The sequence below is a fragment of the Tachysurus vachellii genome, chromosome 9 (genome assembly GCF_030014155.1).
Source record: "Tachysurus vachellii isolate PV-2020 chromosome 9, HZAU_Pvac_v1, whole genome shotgun sequence".
Taxonomy (NCBI): domain Eukaryota; kingdom Metazoa; phylum Chordata; class Actinopteri; order Siluriformes; family Bagridae; genus Tachysurus; species Tachysurus vachellii.
The window spans coordinates 19,667,053-19,685,764 of NC_083468.1; the positions used below are offsets into that span (position 1 = coordinate 19,667,053).

Here is an 18,712-nt window from a genome sequence, read left to right on the forward strand (position 1 = left end):
GCAAAAAAAGTGTTACTGCATTCAAGAAAGAAGCACCTTATACCCACCTTTTATATACGGTACAGCATCACTAAAGCTTTGAGAACGTGCAAATCTGGGGATATAAAAGATCTTGAAGCTCTACAAGTAGCCTTGTCGGGCATTACAGGAAAAAAGACTGACCAGATGCTAACGGTAGGGGTGCCAATCAATCAAAATATAAACAGGTCTGAAAAAAGAGGGTGCCAATATTTCTTACAGTATCCTCTTTACCTTCTCTCACTGCCCAGTTATTTGTTAAGTGAGATAAATATGACTATATGGAGAACAATGTATGTGCAGACCCGAACTTAATCCCAGCCCATGCTGTTTGTTAGAACAACCATTTATATTCATCAATAAATCTGAAAAGAATTGAGTAGCGTGAGCCACAGCTAAAGCTTTGAGAACCCAAGAGTCAGATGCTTTTTAATCTGTCTACTAGACAGTAAAGGAATAAAGGCAGATGGTTGTAAAGAACTGATCGTAGGGGATCGTAGGGGATTGACTGACCTCATGCCACGGGTGGAGCCGTTGTTGTAGTTCTGTAACAGCTGAGGCAGACCCAGCATGGCCTCAAACAGCAGGGCCAGTGAGCCCAGAGACTCCACAAACACCACCCAGTCGAGGAAGAAGAGCGTGAAGAAGGCACACAGTAGCGTGAAGCCAAAACAGAATAGCAAATAGTCCTCAAAAGCACTCCATCTCCAAAAATACCTCACGTCCAGATCTGTGAGAGAGAGAGAAAGAGAGAGAGAGTGAGAGAGAGAGAGAGAGAGAGAGAGAGAGAGAGAGAGAGAGAGAGAGAGAGAGAGAGAGAGAGAGAGAGAGATCATTATATCCACACATACAGATTCAAGGGTTGGACAATGAAACTGAAAGACTTGGTTAAAGGCCACAATAATTTATTAGTATGGTGTAGAGCCTCTTTTTGTGGCCTATACAGCATCAAATAGTCTTGGGAATAACAGATTCAAGTCCTGCACTGTGGCCAGTGGGGTTCTGAACCATTCCTCTAGCAGATTTATGGCTATGTGAAGGAATGTTTTGCTGGTGGAAAAAATTGCTCTTCCAAAACACTCAAAAGTGTCTCAGGCCATGGTAGATGCTCAACGTTCCTTTGATGTCCATCAAACCAGTCTGTCGCCAGGCTTGCTGTGTGTATCTGTGCATTATCCTTCTGATATATGGCACCACCTTAAGGGTACAAAAATTTGGAGAGTATCCTCACAACATCAGGAATGCTGAATGCAATGAAAATGTATTAGAGGAGTGTCATACAAAGTCAGAGCATCAGACGCTTTAAAATCATGACCCTAGTCATGTGTGATTATGTATGTATGTGTGTGTGCAGGAAAACTTGCAGCGCTGTGGATCTCTTGTGTTAACACCCCTGATTTATCCTGCGCATTTGCAAATAAAGTACTGTTCCTGTGTAGAGGACAAATAACTATGTAACCCACACCGTGATCTGATTTTCATGAGTCGTTTACAAGCCACTTATCATGTTCATGTACGACATCCTGTCATGATCGATGGCTACCTGCTTCTCTCATTCGCTGATTATACAGACTTGCCAGAATGCGACGACAGCTCTAGTGAAGGATTGATAGTTAAATAGGAACACATCCATTCTGGCCCTAACTGGAGACTGGCAATCTGCAGAGACTGGTACAGAGGTCCTGTATTCTTTACTGTCTATAGTGTGTAAGACGCAAGTAGCTGAGTCACAAAAGAGAGATCCGATCCGTGCCTTGGGAATCAGGGTAAGCAGGGTATTTTAAAAGACAAAGAGAAAAAGAGAACTCGGGCCTCCTCTGTGTGACCTTGAAGCGAGCAAGGAGAGATAGAAGATGCAATAGACAAAGAATAAAGGACCACACAGAGCGTTTGAGTACGAGAGTGGCTTACAGCTTACTCTTTCGATGTGCAGTGACTGATGCGAGTTCTGATTGAATTTGACGAGGAAGTGAATAGGTATTTCGGTAGTTTAGTGTTGTGCAGTATAAATTTTTCTCCTGTGCATAAAACTGCATTGATCTTCACAAATATACACCATGTCAGAGAGGCGATGGCTGAATGAAAGCTCCATTTCACTTAAAAGGAAAACATAAAACTAGCTGTGATAAGACCCTGCAGGCACTTACCTTGTGCCAGCCATTCCTGAGAGCAAAAAATATGACTTTTTAAGATGTTTATAAGATATGTGCTTGAATGAGGCTTTGACAAGGTAAGTGAAGCTGAAGGGTTTCTACAGGGCTATGGAGACATTTGGTTGGTTCACAGGAAGGAAAATGCTTTCTTACAAAAAGCATAAGAAACTAAAACAGCCAAAAGGTTTCCTTCTGGTTACTTAAGTCATTGTAAGTTGCACTGATAACTATGTCAATGAACGGGCATCAGCGAGATATTAAGACAAATGTGTTTGTGATTACGATGGGCTGCTAGGAAACTGGAGCCTACCCCAGGAGACTCGGGGCACAAGGTTAAGGACACTCTGGATCGCGTGCCATACTATCTTAAGGCACAATCTCACACGCACACTTACACACACACAGTTTTGCACACTCATTCACACACTATAGTAAATTTAGAGATCAGCCTGTCTTTGGTCTGGATAAGGAAACTGGACCACCATGGAGGGATCGTCTGAAGAAACATGCAAACTTCACACACATACAGTACACAGGGTGGAGGGGGAATTTTAACCCCAACCCTGGAGATATGAAGCACACGTGCTAACCACTTACCAACCTGCCCCCACTGCCCCCCAAAAGACCATTATATATTAAACAGTGAAGCACTTTAAGCAACCAATCCACCAACTAGGATGTTCTTAGGAGGATGATTTTTGGACACAGGGAGAATCCTGGAGGCATTTTAGACACCTGTATAACTCGCTAAAAAGATTCCAAGGGCAACTGGCTGAGCTGAGAAGTCTGCCTCAGGACAGGGGTCCTTTGGGAGGTAAAGAATACATTGTTTGAGTACGAGTTTGTTATTGTCATGCAGGTGCAAGCAAGCAGGCAGATGTGAATCTCTCAGGACAAAGAAAGACCATGTTCCGGAACTGGTGGCACTGTAGAATCCTGGTCAGCTTTTCAGTGGTTTTAATTAAGTTAGTAGTTTTTTTATTTACTGGTGAATTGAACAATCAGTTTGAAAATTACTCAGCTAATGCATGTCAATGTTTAAAACTGATTCAGAAATGGAATGATTTAGCTCAGGCTGAGAAAGTGTCAGAGAGCCAGAATCCACCCACCATGAAGATTGGGCTGACATTTCTTTCCCTGGAGGTTTTTCCAATGTTTTCTAGTGTTTCGGGAACATACAGGTATATAGCGGTAAAAAACAACAACAACAACAAAAAACAAACAAACAAAAATCCCTTTAGGCCACACCCACTTTCAGTCCAAATATTCAGTAGCTACACATACACACAGATAAAGTTACACCTCCACTGCCCTCAAACCCCAAGAATACTTTACACTATACCTAGACTAATCACAGCGTCAACATGTTATTAATATTCAAACTATGTTCCCTTTTGGGGTTATTTTGGAGGGACCTTTATTAATTCTGAGGTTTCATTACAGCAGTTCCATATTGCTATGCATAATAAATGAGAACAGCGCACCCTGGCCACGTTCTTGTTTATTGTAAAATATTACTTCTTATTTTTAAGCCCATCCATTACTGCATAGAATTCGAAGCATCTGGTGCACGTGGAAAAAAAAAGAAGAGAAACACCAGGAAAAGCCTTTTTATGACTCTTTGGGAAAGATGCAGCTGACCGTTAGGAATAGTCGTGGATTTTATATAGATTTTGCACAATGACATTTTTTTAGGCATTTAGTTTTGTGCTCCCTTGAAAGTTATTTATACAGGATGTTAAAATCAATAAGACTGTAAACAAATCAATGTTTTAAAGAGACATGTATTAAGGAGCCAGATCAGGGAGAACAAACTGCTTAAAATAGCATGTTTTTTTTTCATGGGTCAACTTAAGGCAGGCCGGTGTGACAAATGAATCACGTTAGCATGGACAGCTACATCTTTCTGGTCAGTGGGTGATCATTGGGTCAGTCTGTTAAATGTGTTTTTAATCCTTTTACTCACTTGTTCAGTTAAAGCAAATATAACTTTCCTTTCTCCCACTTTCTGCTCTCTGGTCCTCTTTGCCCTTCCTCTCATTGGCCTTTTCTATCTGTGCCTGCAATTTCCTTATAGCCTGAAGGCTTTTTGGAGGCATTTCAATATGACTTGCAAGCTCAGAGCTGTTCTGTGTATAAGGTGCACTTCAAACACCCACAAAGAGCATGAAGGTGAGCGAAGCCTTCTCTTCTCAGCTATCTACAGATCAAAGAGTTCAATTACTGACAGAGCTCCCACCTCAAAGCTATGAGACAAACTTCTCTGCAGCTCAAAAAGATCCCATATCTCAACATAACAGCCTTTTTTTCAATCATCATCAGCAAAGGTGTCAGAGCCAATAGCCCTGTCATACATCTACATCTACTAGCCTTGAGAGCTAACAGAGGCCATGGTTTGCTGTTCACACTACTCCGTAGGGCATGTCAATCTCACACTCATCACCATCATCCACAAACCTACCATACAACCCAACAAGCGCTGACTGCACCATGTCCATCATCTGGGCCCTGGAGCGCTCAGCCTATCAGGATCCTCTAAGGTATAAACCTTCTTATGGGTGAATCGAATACAGTCTAAAATAGCTGGTCTAAAAATAACCCAATTCAGGTCAATTTAGAAACCTGGCACTGGACCCAGTAAAGCTGGGCTAGGATGCTGACCTAGTTATTTTAAACCATGGCTCGACAGGGATGCCACCTCCTCCGCCACTGGGCCTAGTCTTTTTTGTCCTTTTAAATACTATAATTATACTTGTTTATAGTTATTATAAATGTAGAACCTTATTACCTATGATCAGCTCAATAATCTATTCATATGCTCATAATCAGCTCATAGGTTGCTTACAATGACAATAACAAGATAATCCTATAACTAATCCTATAATCCTAACAAACTGACAAAAAAAAACAAAAAACAAAAAACAGACAAACAAGAAAATGACAAAATTGCTAGGCTGTAGATGTGTGGTGTGAAAGAAGCCCTAATCAGCTAAAATATGGCAACTTGATATATTATTTATTTATGTACATGTTTTAAATCATGATTGTTAAACATTACAGGATCAGAATAAACTGGACTCAAGTACTGGTCAATAATTTATCAAAAAATAAAATGCTAAATAATTTTTAACTAGCTAATGTAAAAGTAACATAAATACTTCCTTTAAGCATTTATGAAAAGCCTAAACATGTTCCAGTACGACAATGCCCCCGTGCACAATGAGAGCACCATAAACACACTGCATGCTAAGGTTGGTGTGGATGAACCTCCTTCACACTTCTCTTACCTCAACCCCATTAAACACCTCTGGGATGAAGTGGAACACTGATGCCCCTTTTCCACCGAGGCAGTTTGAGTGCTGGTTCGGAGCCAGAGCCTAATTTAGAACCAGTTCTTTCTTTTTCGACAGCCAAAGCACCGGCTCTGAACCAGGAAAAGTGGTTCTTAAGTAGCACCAAAACGTTGCTGGTCTAGACTTAAGAACCACTTGCGTCAGGGGCTGTGGGCGGGGCTACTGTTAGCGCATTTGATAATGTACCTTAAGTATACTAATGTTTAATACACTTTTACTTTACCGCAATATGATACATTATCAGCACACATGATAGTAGGTAGCTACATGCTAAGGCTAAATTTTTTCTGTGTTAATGATAAAATAATGTTATGTACTTTCTCGATAACAACCTCCGTTTATACAGATTACATGGAGCTGCACGTACACGTTGGATTCGCCGCGTTTGGATGCCAATGTAGGTTCACAAAGCCATGAACATTAACAGTAAAGCAACATCCGCCATTGTTGATGTGTTTGTGTTTGCCGCTGCTGCGCTAACATTGCTGAGAAACGTGACACGTATACAGTGACGTCAGACTCGGCTCTGTGACGGCTCTCTAGCCGGTGGAAAGGCAAACCGGTTCTTAGAAGGTTCGCCAGTGGAACCAACTTTGAACCAGCACCAGCACTGGCTCTGAACCAGTTCTTTTTGGTGCACCCCAGACCTCCTCACCCAACATCAGTGTCTGATCTCACTACAAATCTTGTAGCTGAATGATCACAAATCTCTATAGCGACACTCCATCACCTAGAGGAACGCTTTCCCTGAACAGTGGGATATTTATAACGACAAATGAGAGTTAAATCTGGAACTCAACAAGCACATGGGTGTGAGGAAGTTTATGGTGACAAATATGACTCATATAATGTTAGCTATGTCGTATCTTTTTTTCTAACCTTAGCTATCAAGGTGCACATAAAAAATGATGGCCTGCATAATTTGAAAAGGCTTAACTAGATTATCAGTTAAATTAAATATACAAAACAACAAAAATATTTCTTGCAATTTCTTGAAAATGATTTCTTTCAGTGGAAAATTCCACACGCTTGTTCCTTTTTACATCCACATCCCTAAGTCAACATGCTGTGCTGTCCAATATCAACATGGGTCACGTCAACCTGACCACCTGACCCAACAAGATATACAAGATAACCTAGCACGTTTAAAGTGTAAAACTACCTTCTCTCATTGCGTACTGTATGTGTATTAACATTATTATTAACATTTAAAGCCCAACATGTGTGCACTGGATTTCTGGGTTGGGGCATTATGATATAATTAAGGAGGACACACACCAGGCCAGCGGCAGAGCCTGTGATAAATAATGCATTAAGCCGCAGGTCCAGAAATAGTGCTGGCCATTCAGAATATCTAACTATGTTTCGTCCAGTCTAACATACGTATATAAGAATAAATAATATTTCATATATTCTAAAATATAAGTGATGAGTCACTTCAGGACCACCAGGACCCCATTTTACATTGCTACAAAAGGTGAAAAGACTCATCTTTTTTTTTTTTCTTTTTAATGCCAGCGTGATCTTCGAGGCAAGATGTGCTCATTTAAATATTGACCATCGGCCAAGAAAAAGGATTTTTTTTTTTTTGGATAGTAATATAGAAAATTTATATTTAGACACAGAGTAGCATTAAAGCTTTTCATCCAAGAGTGCTATTACACACAAATATTACACACACACACTTTTCCATACAAACCCAAATCTGACCCAACATATGTGAAACACTTGTCAAGTTCATTCAAGGTTTTTTTGTTTTGTTACAGATAGTAATACAAGAAAAAACATGATGGGGAAACCTTTGGCATCCACGTCATTCTAAATTTATTGTTTACATTTCACAATCACATTGACACAGTATGAAGATTTAATCAGAAACCAGTACAAAAACCCAAGCAGCTGGGAATCGTAGTCTAAGTTTATACCAAAAGCCACTGAGAGTTGTAACTGACAATGACAAACTGTGTCACATATTTGTTCAGATCCCTCACACACACACACACACACACAACAATCAACATCGCGGCTTCAATATTCTTTTGTTCTGTAGCAACTACACTGTAACTTATGAGTAGACACGTCAAGCATGACAAAATTTGCAGTCAGTATACACCACTTTAAATTTGATGCTAGCATACAAATGTCTCTTGATGTCCTTCAAAACCCTAACGCTGCCTTATTCAGCCTGATGAGATCTGCATTTACCTTAAAGGTTTTCAAACAGTGCTATCCACAACAATCCCATGTATCTCCAGATTGCCCTTGTGGCATCTTCATGATGAGAACTCCAACCAGACATAGGACATCATATAGTATATCATAATACATTTGACTGCGAATTTGGCAGTTCTTCAGTCAGTATTTTCTATCCCTGAATTTTTTCTGCCTTAAAAGCAAGCAAGTGCTTCTGAAACTTCCAACAGCGGTTATTAAAGTTTCACTAGTGGTCTAGACATGACATAAAACCCCAGTCACAGATGCTTTAAAGCAAGAAAAACCTGGCAAGCTCAGAGACATGAACTTCACACAGAAATGAATGTGCAGACAAAACAATTTATAAAGTTACTTCATAACCTGAGACTGAATACATACAAATTTCCTCATGTAAATATCAACATAACCTTTGTATGCAAGACACAAAATCCGAATATGGCCCAGCATTCTCTTTCCTTTTCTACAACATTATGCCTTAATAATCCCACTCTCCCGTGTCATCCTGAAGACGAACAGGTTTTCTTTCTAGTCTGAAGGTTTTTTACCTCGTGTCGTCTCAGAGAGTTTTCCTTCCGCTGTCGTCTCTGGCTTGCTCATTAGACACCTAGATCTACATCTGGATTTCAGTGAAGTGACATCGTGACAATGTCTATGGTTAAAAGAGTTGTACAAAATAATTTCAACTGACAGTGAAGACAGCAACGATAAAGAAAAAAGATAAAGATTTGGAAATTATTGACATAATGCAATTACCAGTGAGACAAGATGCCGAATGATAAACAGATTTACTGTTTTGGGAACTGGCTAAAACTCATACATATGTATGATATTAGATGTCTCTCAGGCATTGTGCACTCTGAATACATATGCAATAGTCCCTGTTTCTTTTTTCATTGGCATGACCTCTGCTGCTGCACCTCAATGAATATATTCATCCATTGGATTGAGTAGTATTTTGCGTATTGTGCCATTTTATTATTCATCCCCTAGACACACATTGTTTTTTATGATTAATTTAAAAAACTGAATATTAGAAAGTAAGAAAGAATGAATAAACGAGGCACGAAAAAGATATTACGATGTTATGTTAAACATCAGCCTGCAAATAGCCTTCGAATTGAAGATGCGTTCTGAATAAAGTCTGGACAGTTTTAGAGGTTTACGGTATTTGAGAGAACTGAGGTATACAGCACAAACGTGTAGATGGAGAGTGGCAACGCCGCGGATTCTCACAGGACAGCCTGCCTCGAGTCTCCACCTGAAACCTGGCAGCGAGCTCTGACAGCATGTCACTGATGCAATGTTGCAGCAACACATCATTGTGGAGCATTCTCAACATGCTGCTGATCTCTGGCCTGTAGCTTCGCTCTTGGCTGAGCAGGAAACGGATCAATAAACCGCAGATCTGAATAATCGTTCATAATTAAGCCCAATCAGCTTCATTAAACAGAGCTGGGGTTTGTTAATTAAGTCATTCTCCTTCTCAGCAACATACTGAGGAAACTGTTAGTCAGGATAGATACTCAACTTCAGTATCAAGTCCATTTTAAAAAAAGTGCTTCACAATTGGAAAATTAAATATTAGGATATTAGGAAATTAAATTGGGAAATAGAATATTGGAAATTGGGAAATTAAATTGGGAAATAAAATATTGGAATATTGGTAAAATAAATTTGGAAATTGAATATTGGGAAATTAAATTGGGAAATTGAATATTGGGATGCTGGAAAATTGAATTGGGAAATTGAATATTGGGATATTGGGAAATTGAATTGGGAAATTGAATTGGGAAATTGAATATTGGGATATCGGGAAATTGAATTGGAAAATTGAATATTGGGATACTGGAAAATTGAATTAGGAAATTGAATATTGGGATACTGGAAAATTTAATTGGTAAATTGAATATTGGGATACTGGAAAATTGAATTGGGAAATTGAATATTGGGATATCGGGAAATTAAACTGGAAAATTGAATATTGGGATACTGGAAAATTGAATTAGGAAATTGAATATTGGGATACTGGAAATTTTAATTGGGAAATTGAATATTGGGATACTGGAAAATTAAACTGGAAAATTGAATACTGGGATACTGGAAAATTGAATTAGGAAATTGAATATTGGGATACTGGAAAATTTAATTGGTAAATTGAATATTGGGATACTGGAAAATTGAATTGGGAAATTGAATATTGGGATATCGGGAAATTAAACTGGAAAATTGAATATTGGGATACTGGAAAATTGAATTAGGAAATTGAATATTGGGATACTGGAAATTTTAATTGGGAAATTGAATATTGGGATACTGGAAAATTTAATTGGGAAATTGAATATTGGGATATTCTGAAATAAAATTGGGAAATTGACAAGAATCATAGTCACATTAAAAATGATTCATATCAAATAACTCCAGTACTCAAGAATCAAAGATTCAAATGCCAAAGTACAAAGATGTGTTTTCAAGATGTTCAAGATTTAAAAATATATTCACAAAGCGAATATAAAGAAAGATACTATATAATGACTATATTATTAAAATAAGACAAAGCTAGACTGAATTAACTTGTGTACTATGTGCAATGAAACCAACAACATATACAGCGACAAATTCAACTCAGAACGTCTGACTTCACCTGCAATCCTGACTGTTCAAAGTCAGAACAAATGGATGCTCTCGACATGCTAGAAGAAATTATAGAACAAAAAGAAATTTTACGATATTTACAAATAGCATATATAATGTGACAGCTATGGAAATGAATTTATTAGTGTTTAACTTAAATGTAAGCAGTAAATTTGTCAAAAGAACAAATACTCAGGAGAATTGTTTGATTAATAATTTATATATTTTTTAGTCTTTAAAAGGATGCAAGGTTTATTGGGGTGGAAAGTAATACACTATTATGAGCACTGAAAAAGTAGAATTAAAAAGCTCGGTTCACCTGAGCAAGAGGAGCTCTTGTCTTTCTGAGGGGAAATTACGAGGCAGAGGCTGTTTGAATGAAATTTTCCAATCCAAAGCCCCAGTGTACTTGAGCAGGGATGACGAAGATGGAAGGTACTCCAGAACCAAGACAATGAACTTCTAGATTGTTACCTGCCTTTCTGACAAGGACCACTGAGCTTCTGCTGCAACATGACTAGATTTTCCATGAATTTTTTTTCATTAATAGCCCAGTGTTGCTGGATTCTCAATATGTTGATTCTCGAGATGTTGATTCATTTTTAAAGCAACATGCTTAGAAAGTATTTCCAGCTGTAAAGCAATTCACAGTTTTACATTAATGTGTGTTTTAATATGTTATTAGAAACAACCTTTAGTACTTGTACTGTATAGTCATATGGCCATGTCTTGAATGTCATGTGACCATGTCTTGTTTATTTTCTCGGTGGTCCAGGGATTCCAGCTCATGGCCTAAATCCTTAACAATTGTGCTCCCACATCCCATGGTAGATGTGTCAGAAATCGTGTTCCATCTGGTCTATCTGTATCTCACTGAGAAAAATCTCCTGCTGCATACAGATCCTTTATCATTGTCCTCTTATCACTGCTCGTCTGTCAAGGGATTCAGCTACTAAAGCTATTCGATGTTTCATTCACACCGTGTGCGTCCATACACATGCAAATTTCCCTAATTGACTGCACAAAATTTTTGTCGATGTAGAAAAAACGGAAAAGAGCAGGTATGATTTTTCTCTTCAAATCCAGGACATGTCACATCTGTACAGCAAAGAAACAAAAGTATAACCACTAGAAAACCACGCTCATCTGCCCTATATGTTTGGACAGCAAGCCTGTTTTCCTCTACGCCTGGGTTGAAAACTCACAGCTAAAGAAGCACCAGCCATAATTGTTCTTAAAAATAAATACAAATAAAAATAAAGCACACTATGTTACCCCTGTAACCAAGGGATTAAAGTATGCCTTTTCAGCACAGAACGCATTCTTATCCAGCTTAAAAGATGTGTTCGATCTTGTTTCCAGTGTAAATAAACGAGAGAGAGAGAGAGAGAGAGAGAGAGAGAGAGAGAGAGAGAGAGAGAGAGAGAGATTTGAGTGACAGATTAAAAAAGAGAGAGGGCACAAGTTCACTGGGATTGGCCTGAGACTGACTAAGAAGTGAAATGAAAAAGAAAAGAGATTCAGGAGTCCGTTTTAGGAAGAAGCGGAATATCCAATCTATATTTTATCTGTTTATGGGAGTTTCTGTTTTCCACACAAAAACACCTGCAAAGAAAAACTGCCAAGGGAAGTGTTTAAATATTAAAAGCAAGGATTTGCTAGCTGAGGGCTCGTACACACCTCAAAATGAAATTCTGTGGCTTTCAGTGATTTTAGCCTTTTTTCCCCACAAAAGGCTGCTTTATTCATTCATCACAGCTTCATAATTTACAAAGGTGTGATGAATGCTTTATTTATTCTCAAGATAAATGTTCTTTTTATCCTTGGTTACATTTTCTATCCAGACTGGACTGCGCTTGTATTTTCCATGGGTCACAAACTATTTTATAATCGGTTGGATATTATATTTTTATGACTAAAAATTGAATACATCTTTATTTTTCAAGCTAATTTTATATGCTACATATTATCTGTGCATACATTAAGTTTTTTTTATTTTTTATTTAAAGGGCTCTATTTCTGGAATCAACGCAGAAATCTATTCAGCCATATTGTGTCTAAAATGTTAGCTTCTTGATCTCAATTTTTTGTTTTAGAGCTGTTTTATACAACAAAAAAATCACTATTGCAATCATGCAAAATTGACAGATTTTTTAATTTTTGGTGAATGATTGTCTATAGCGCTTTTGCTCTGCACTGTTTGGTTTAGCCACACTCTTGTCTGAGCAATACTGCATAAATTAATTTTAAAGTATATTCTTTATTGCATGTCAAATTATATGCAAATGAAATACATGAATAAAATTTTGAATTTAAAATTTTAGTAAATCAATATGTTGGTGTCATTCTGGGTAAAAAGGGAATGTTTAAAAGCATATTTCTCCCATTCTCACTTTTAGGAGTAAAGCTTTTTAATTAATTAAAAGTCATTTTAACCAATTTAACTAATTAAAAAAAGCTATGTTATACCTGTACTTAGTACTGTGCTGTACTGTGAGTGATATACAGGTATGTGCAAAAAGGAACATTTAGGTACATTCAACGCTTAAAAAAAAAACAAAAACGTTTTTTCAAAAACAATAGGTTACTTTCGTAACCACGGTTCTCTGAAACATTGAGTGGAGAGATCCACTTATGGGAAGGGCATCCGTTCCTGACCTCTACAGAAGCATCCAATTGCACCAAGTCTGGCTTGACAGACAGGAGCGCATGCCAAAGGCAGGTAAGGTAACGGCCCTTACCCGAGTGCATAATGCACCTGCACGCGCTACCTTATCTCAGTGAGCATATTCGCTTCTCGTGGAGCAAGCGGGGAAAACTTGGTGGATCTCTCCACTCGATGTTTCAGAGAACCGGGGTTACGAAAGTAACCTATTGTTCTCTTTTATCATCTTGTGTTCGAGATCCACCTATGGGAGATATAGACAACTCCCCGGTTGCCCAATACACTCACAGCGAGGCCCTGTAAGCCAGAGGACAGCCAAAAAGGTGGTGCTCGGCACGTCACAAAGCAGCAGACATAACATACTGCGTGGGGTAAACAACCCAGCCAAAGAGAAACACGACATGTGGCAACATGCATGTTAGAACCCCGCTGATGTCCAACAAGCGAGCCGCCTGCAGGAAAAGAACATGTATATAAACATGTGAATAGACCAACCTGGGCGTCAGGAGAGGGGGAGACTATATGCTTCAAAAATGCATAACCAGGCCGGGCAGACAGGGTTGAAAGGAGTGCGGGCCTAGTAGCACGTGGCTACGAAGAGCCCACACTTAAGACCGCATGAGCCACCGTGGTACGGGTAACATCAAGCCGGTAGTGCCTGATAAAGGTGTGCGGAGAGGACCAGCTCGCAGCAGCACAAATGTCCTGCAGGGGCACTCCCCAAACAGAGCCCAAGAAGCAGCCAACCCTCTAGTGGAGTGAGCTCTGGGGCCACCTGTAGGCTGCACGCCCCTAGATTCATACGCTAAGGAGATGGCTCCCACAAGCCAGCGAGAGAGGCTTGGCTTAGAGATGGGTTTACCCATGTTCGGTGGGGCCCAAGAGACGAAGAGCTGATCGCTCCTCCGAAAAGAGTTAGTCCTGTCCATATACGCCTGTAGGGCACGCACAGGGGACAAAGCATTCAACCTCTGATCCTCCGCAGAAGAAAAGGGAGGAGGGTGAAAAGCGTAGAGAGCTCAATCACACCAACAGTGAAGGCTGAAGGGCACTTAGGCATGAAGGCAGGGTTAGGCCTAAGCAAAATCTTATCTCCACAGAGCGAGAATTTGGTGCATGAGAAATTAACCGAGAGCGCATGCATGACATGTTTGGCGGAAGCCAAAGCCAGGAGCAGAGCCGTCTTGGAGGACAGCAGCTTGAGGGAGATATCCCCCAGGGGCTCAAAAGTTCTGTTGGGCCAGCACCTCAAGCACCAAGGAGAGATCCCAATCCGGGGCCACACTTCTGGTGATCGGCAAGGAGCGGCGCGCGCCCTTCATAAATCTACGGATAAGGGGGTGCTGTCGAAAAGGTTCTGCCACGATCGATAAGGTCCTGCAAAAAACCCAGAATATCAGCGACGGAGCACAGATACGAAACGGGCTGGCGCTCCTCGCACCACTCCTCAAACACACGCCATTTGCAATAATAGAGCGAACGTGTGGGAGAGGCCCTGGCATTCTGAATAGTGGGAATAACACGCAGAGGAAGCCCCATAGTGTTTAAATTCGCCCTCTCACGGGCCAGGCCCAGAGAGCCACCCTGTCTGGGTGAGGATGAAAGATTTCCCCATTCGCTTGGGCCAGGAGGTCCGTGCGCAACGGGAGGGGCCAAGGCTCCGCATACAGCAGAGGTGTTATCTCCGCTAGCCAAGGTGCCTTGGGCCACCTGGGAGCTATGAGGATCAGAGACAAACACTGTACAGCGACCCTGGCCAGAGTCGGAGATATCAGGCAGAGCGGAGGGAAAGCGTAGAGTAGCGCACTGGGCCACGGATGAGCCAGAGCGTCCACGCCGAGGGGGGCGTCCTCGTCCCGAAGTGAGAAGAACATAGGACAGTGGGCGTTTTCGCGCGAGGCGAAGAGATCGATGGCAGCCTGGCCGAACCTCTCCCAAAGCAGCCTCACTATCTGAGGGTGGAGCCGCCACTCTCAGTAGAGCGAGTTCCCCCTCGACAAACGGTCTGCGCCCCTGTTCAAAAAGCCCGGGACGTGAGTCGCCTGTAACGACAGGAAATGCTGTTCGCTCCACACCAACAGCTTTTGAGCCAGAGCGTGAAGCTTGGAGGAGCGCATGCTGCCTTGGCGGTTGATATGTGCTACAGCTGTCGTATTGTCGCAGCGCACCAGCACATGATGTGCCTTCAACACAGTGAGGAGCTCCAAGTAATTTATATGGGCTGAATGAAGTGAGTCCGGCCACACACCGTTCACTGATCTGCCCTCCTGAGTGGCTCCCCACCCTGTCAAAGAGGCATCTGTCGTTACCACTTTCCGCAGCATGATCGCCCCGAGAGGGGTCCCATGCGCGTAAAACTCCGCAGCTCTCCAGTGGCGCAGCGCGGCCATGCATGCATGCGTCACCGTGACATAGTGGCAAAGATCGCGCAACGGGCTGAGACGAAGGGACAAAATCCACTTCATGAAAGCCCTCATTCTCAGAAGATCCAGAGGCAAGACACGGATAGCCGAAGCCATAAGACCCTGTAATCTGAGACATGTGTGATACTGTATCCGCATTCCTTCCATGAACCGCGCGAGACAGTTCATGAATGAAGAAATGCGATTCCGTGACAGGCGCGCACGCATCGTAACGGAATTCAGCTCCAAGCTCAAGAATTTAACTTCCTGAGCGGGAGTGAAAATTGCTCTTTGACACATTGACTCTGAAACCAAACGCAACGATGTGTGAGAGCACACGGGCAATGTTTTGAATCACTTTCTCTCTCGAATCGGCTATAATAAGCCAATCGTCTATATAAGCCAGGATCCTGAGACCCGCTGTTCTCAGCGGCGCAAGCCCCGCCTCCGCACACAGACAGAACGTCCTCGGACTCAGTGCGAGCCCGAACGGGAGAACCGTGAATTCGTAACATACGCATTGGTGGCCGAAACGAAGGAATTTCATATGCGGAGGATAGATGCTTATGTGAAAAAAAGCATCGCTTAGGTCGACCGAGCAAAACCAATCGTTCTGCTTTATCGATCGTATGAGAGAGCCATGTGTCAACATTCTGAAGTTGTATTTCCGTAAATGTTCGTTCAACACTCTGAGATCCAGAATAGGACGGAAGTCTGTAACCCCTTGTGACTGTGTGAATCACCCAATCGGGGGCTGAGACCGACAGCCAAGCCATCACGTGACTCCCGAGCGGCCCCATCACGTGACTCCCCGGGACGCCGGGAGCCGATCCGGCCGGATCGTTCATTAATGGCACAACGGCACCTTCCAGTAGCAAAACCAGAGAAGTTTTCATTTTTTGTGGAAAACTGGGGCCGTAGCCTTTATTTAAACTGTGAGAGGAGTGTGAAGGGGGGTGTTTGGCGACACTGCTTCTGCACTCAATCCCATGTCCTTCCCCACTGCAACAGGGGAACGCACTCCGGAAGACACGGGGAACAGTGAAGCCTGTGTGGAACAAAGAACAACCCTCGCCTGCGAGGGGGGCTGACCTCGCCAAAAGAGAACCTGCTCTGCTGAGCCTGTGGTTTCCCACGGGGTTTGTTGGTCCTGCCCGTGTAGTGGGACTGGCGTGGGGGGGTTGGTCGCCCATTCCCAGACCCGCCATATCCTTCACCTCAAGCCCCACGAGACCGTGTTTCAGGTCAAGGGGATCACCCCAGCAATGTCTCATGTGTTTAGCACACGCAGGGAGGACGGGCAGAAGCTGCTTTCTCGGGCCGGTAGAAGGCCCCAGAAGCTTGCCGTCATACAGTACACATCTCTCTCCTGATCTGAAGCATTCAGGAGAGCCGGCCATTCGATGTTGAGCCGCGCGGCAGCACGCTCACAAAGCTCCAGCAGTACCGATTGAGGCGGGGCGGAGGGAGCCTGAGGGACCGCGGAAGACGGGATGGCTTCCTCGTCATCCGAGCCATCGAGAAGGCCCGCCTCGACCTCGTCCCCGGAACCTGCCGGTCCGTCAGGGAAACGGTCGTCAGAGGAAGTCGCACCGCGGGAGGCCCCAGGTTCGCAGCGGCGGCGTCTTTTTCCCCCTCCGATTCAGACAGCCCGAAATCGACACACTGGGCAGCGGCCATTTTGAGCCTGCGACGCAGGAGCTTTTTTGGGAGCGCCAGACAATGGCTACAGTTCTCCGGGAGGTCAAGAGCTTCTTGCGCATGCTTGAGCCCCGTGCAGACAACACAGAAGGGATGGGAATCCCTCACGGCGATGAGCATGCCGCACACGGTCGGGCAGGCTCGCGGTAGGCTGTCCACCGGAGTAACCGGTGCCGCTTTAGAAAGCGCCATGGAAAAAGAAAAAAGGCAAAAAGGCAGGCGGGCAGCCCACAGAAAAAAAGGGGGGCGCGAGCATGGGTGGCTCGCGAAGCTAACCTGGCTGAGGACAGGCACGTCCGACGGAGGCTGATCAGCCGATATGTCCTCCTAAAGACAACAAGTGCAGTCCAAAAAACCAGGGAGCTGTGAGGTAGGAGCAGAATTCGCGAGAAGCGAATGTTAACTGAGGAAAGGTAGCGCGTGCAGGTGCATTATGCACTCTGGTAAGGGGCGTTACCTTACCTGCCTTTGGCACGCGCTCCTGTCTGTCAAGCCAGACTTGGTGCAATTGGATGCTTCTGTAGAGGTCAGGAACGGATGCCCTTCCCATAGGTGGATCTCGAACACGAGATGATGAAAGAGAACTCCATATAGTTCTGTACATTCACCATGTAAAGGGTTTTCTCAGGTCACCAGACATGACGGTAAAAGAGTCAGACATTAACAAGAGAGACATGAAATAAACATACACACATTCTCTTATCCATAAAACCACATGTAGCCCTGTGTGTGTGTGTGTGTGTGTGTGCGCGCGTGTCTGTGTGTGTGTCATGCCTGAGCACAGCTCTCTGCCAGAGGCAACACACTCACCCAATAACCATCTGAGACACAAGACTTGTTCAAAATGTAGGGAGAGGACATAAAATGGACAGTGTCCAGATAGATGGAAGCGGAGATAAAGATGCAAAGGAAATCGTTTGCTGAAAATTGTGACAATCAGTAATAGGATGGTGGCGGCTTGCTGAAGTCCATCCCGAGTCATTCATCACAAAAATATAGACATAAGGGCTAGAGGTGAAGGACATTTCACCTCTACACATCCATCTGTTTTGTTGACAGCGTGAGTAGAAAAGTGTGACCCTCAGGCACTGCTGTCAAAGCATGGACAAACCCTGCGTCTCTATCATCTCTAAAGAATTTTGGCATTTCAGATCCATTTGAGATGGATTATTATAAATGGATGCTGAGTTTGGGTGAGTCTGTGCCTACTGTAGCCTGACGGGATTGGAAGCTGATGGAGTCTTCTGTTATTGTAGCTCGTCCCACTCAGGGATTACTGTGTAGTGCATTAGGAGTTGCTTTTCTCTTCACCATGGTTTTAAAGAGTGATTAATTAACTCATGCCGATGTGGAGGTATCCTCTGACCTCTCTCGTTGCAGAACCGCTGCTCACTAGATGTTTTTTCTCCTGTTTTCCCCCTGCCCTGTCTTATGCAAACACCAATGAGTGAAGTGTGTGACATTCCCAGGAGAATCGGAAATATCGTAACAACCTGTCTGACAGCAGCAATCATGCCACAGTCAAAATTCATGAGATCAAATTCTTTTGCGGTTCAGATTTTCTGAAGCTCTTCA

At 42.7% G+C, this 18,712-nt stretch overlaps 1 protein-coding gene across 1 annotated transcript in view; it reads right to left on the minus strand.

Moving 5' to 3' along the window:
- si:dkey-246g23.2 (solute carrier family 66 member 2) overlaps window positions 1-18,712 on the minus strand; it is a 58,802-nt gene that overhangs the window by 22,577 nt on the left and 17,513 nt on the right. The window contains exon 4 of the mRNA XM_060878163.1: window positions 532-748. Within this exon, the coding sequence (XP_060734146.1) occupies window positions 532-748 (217 nt within the window). The remainder of the gene's footprint in view (window positions 1-531; window positions 749-18,712) is intronic.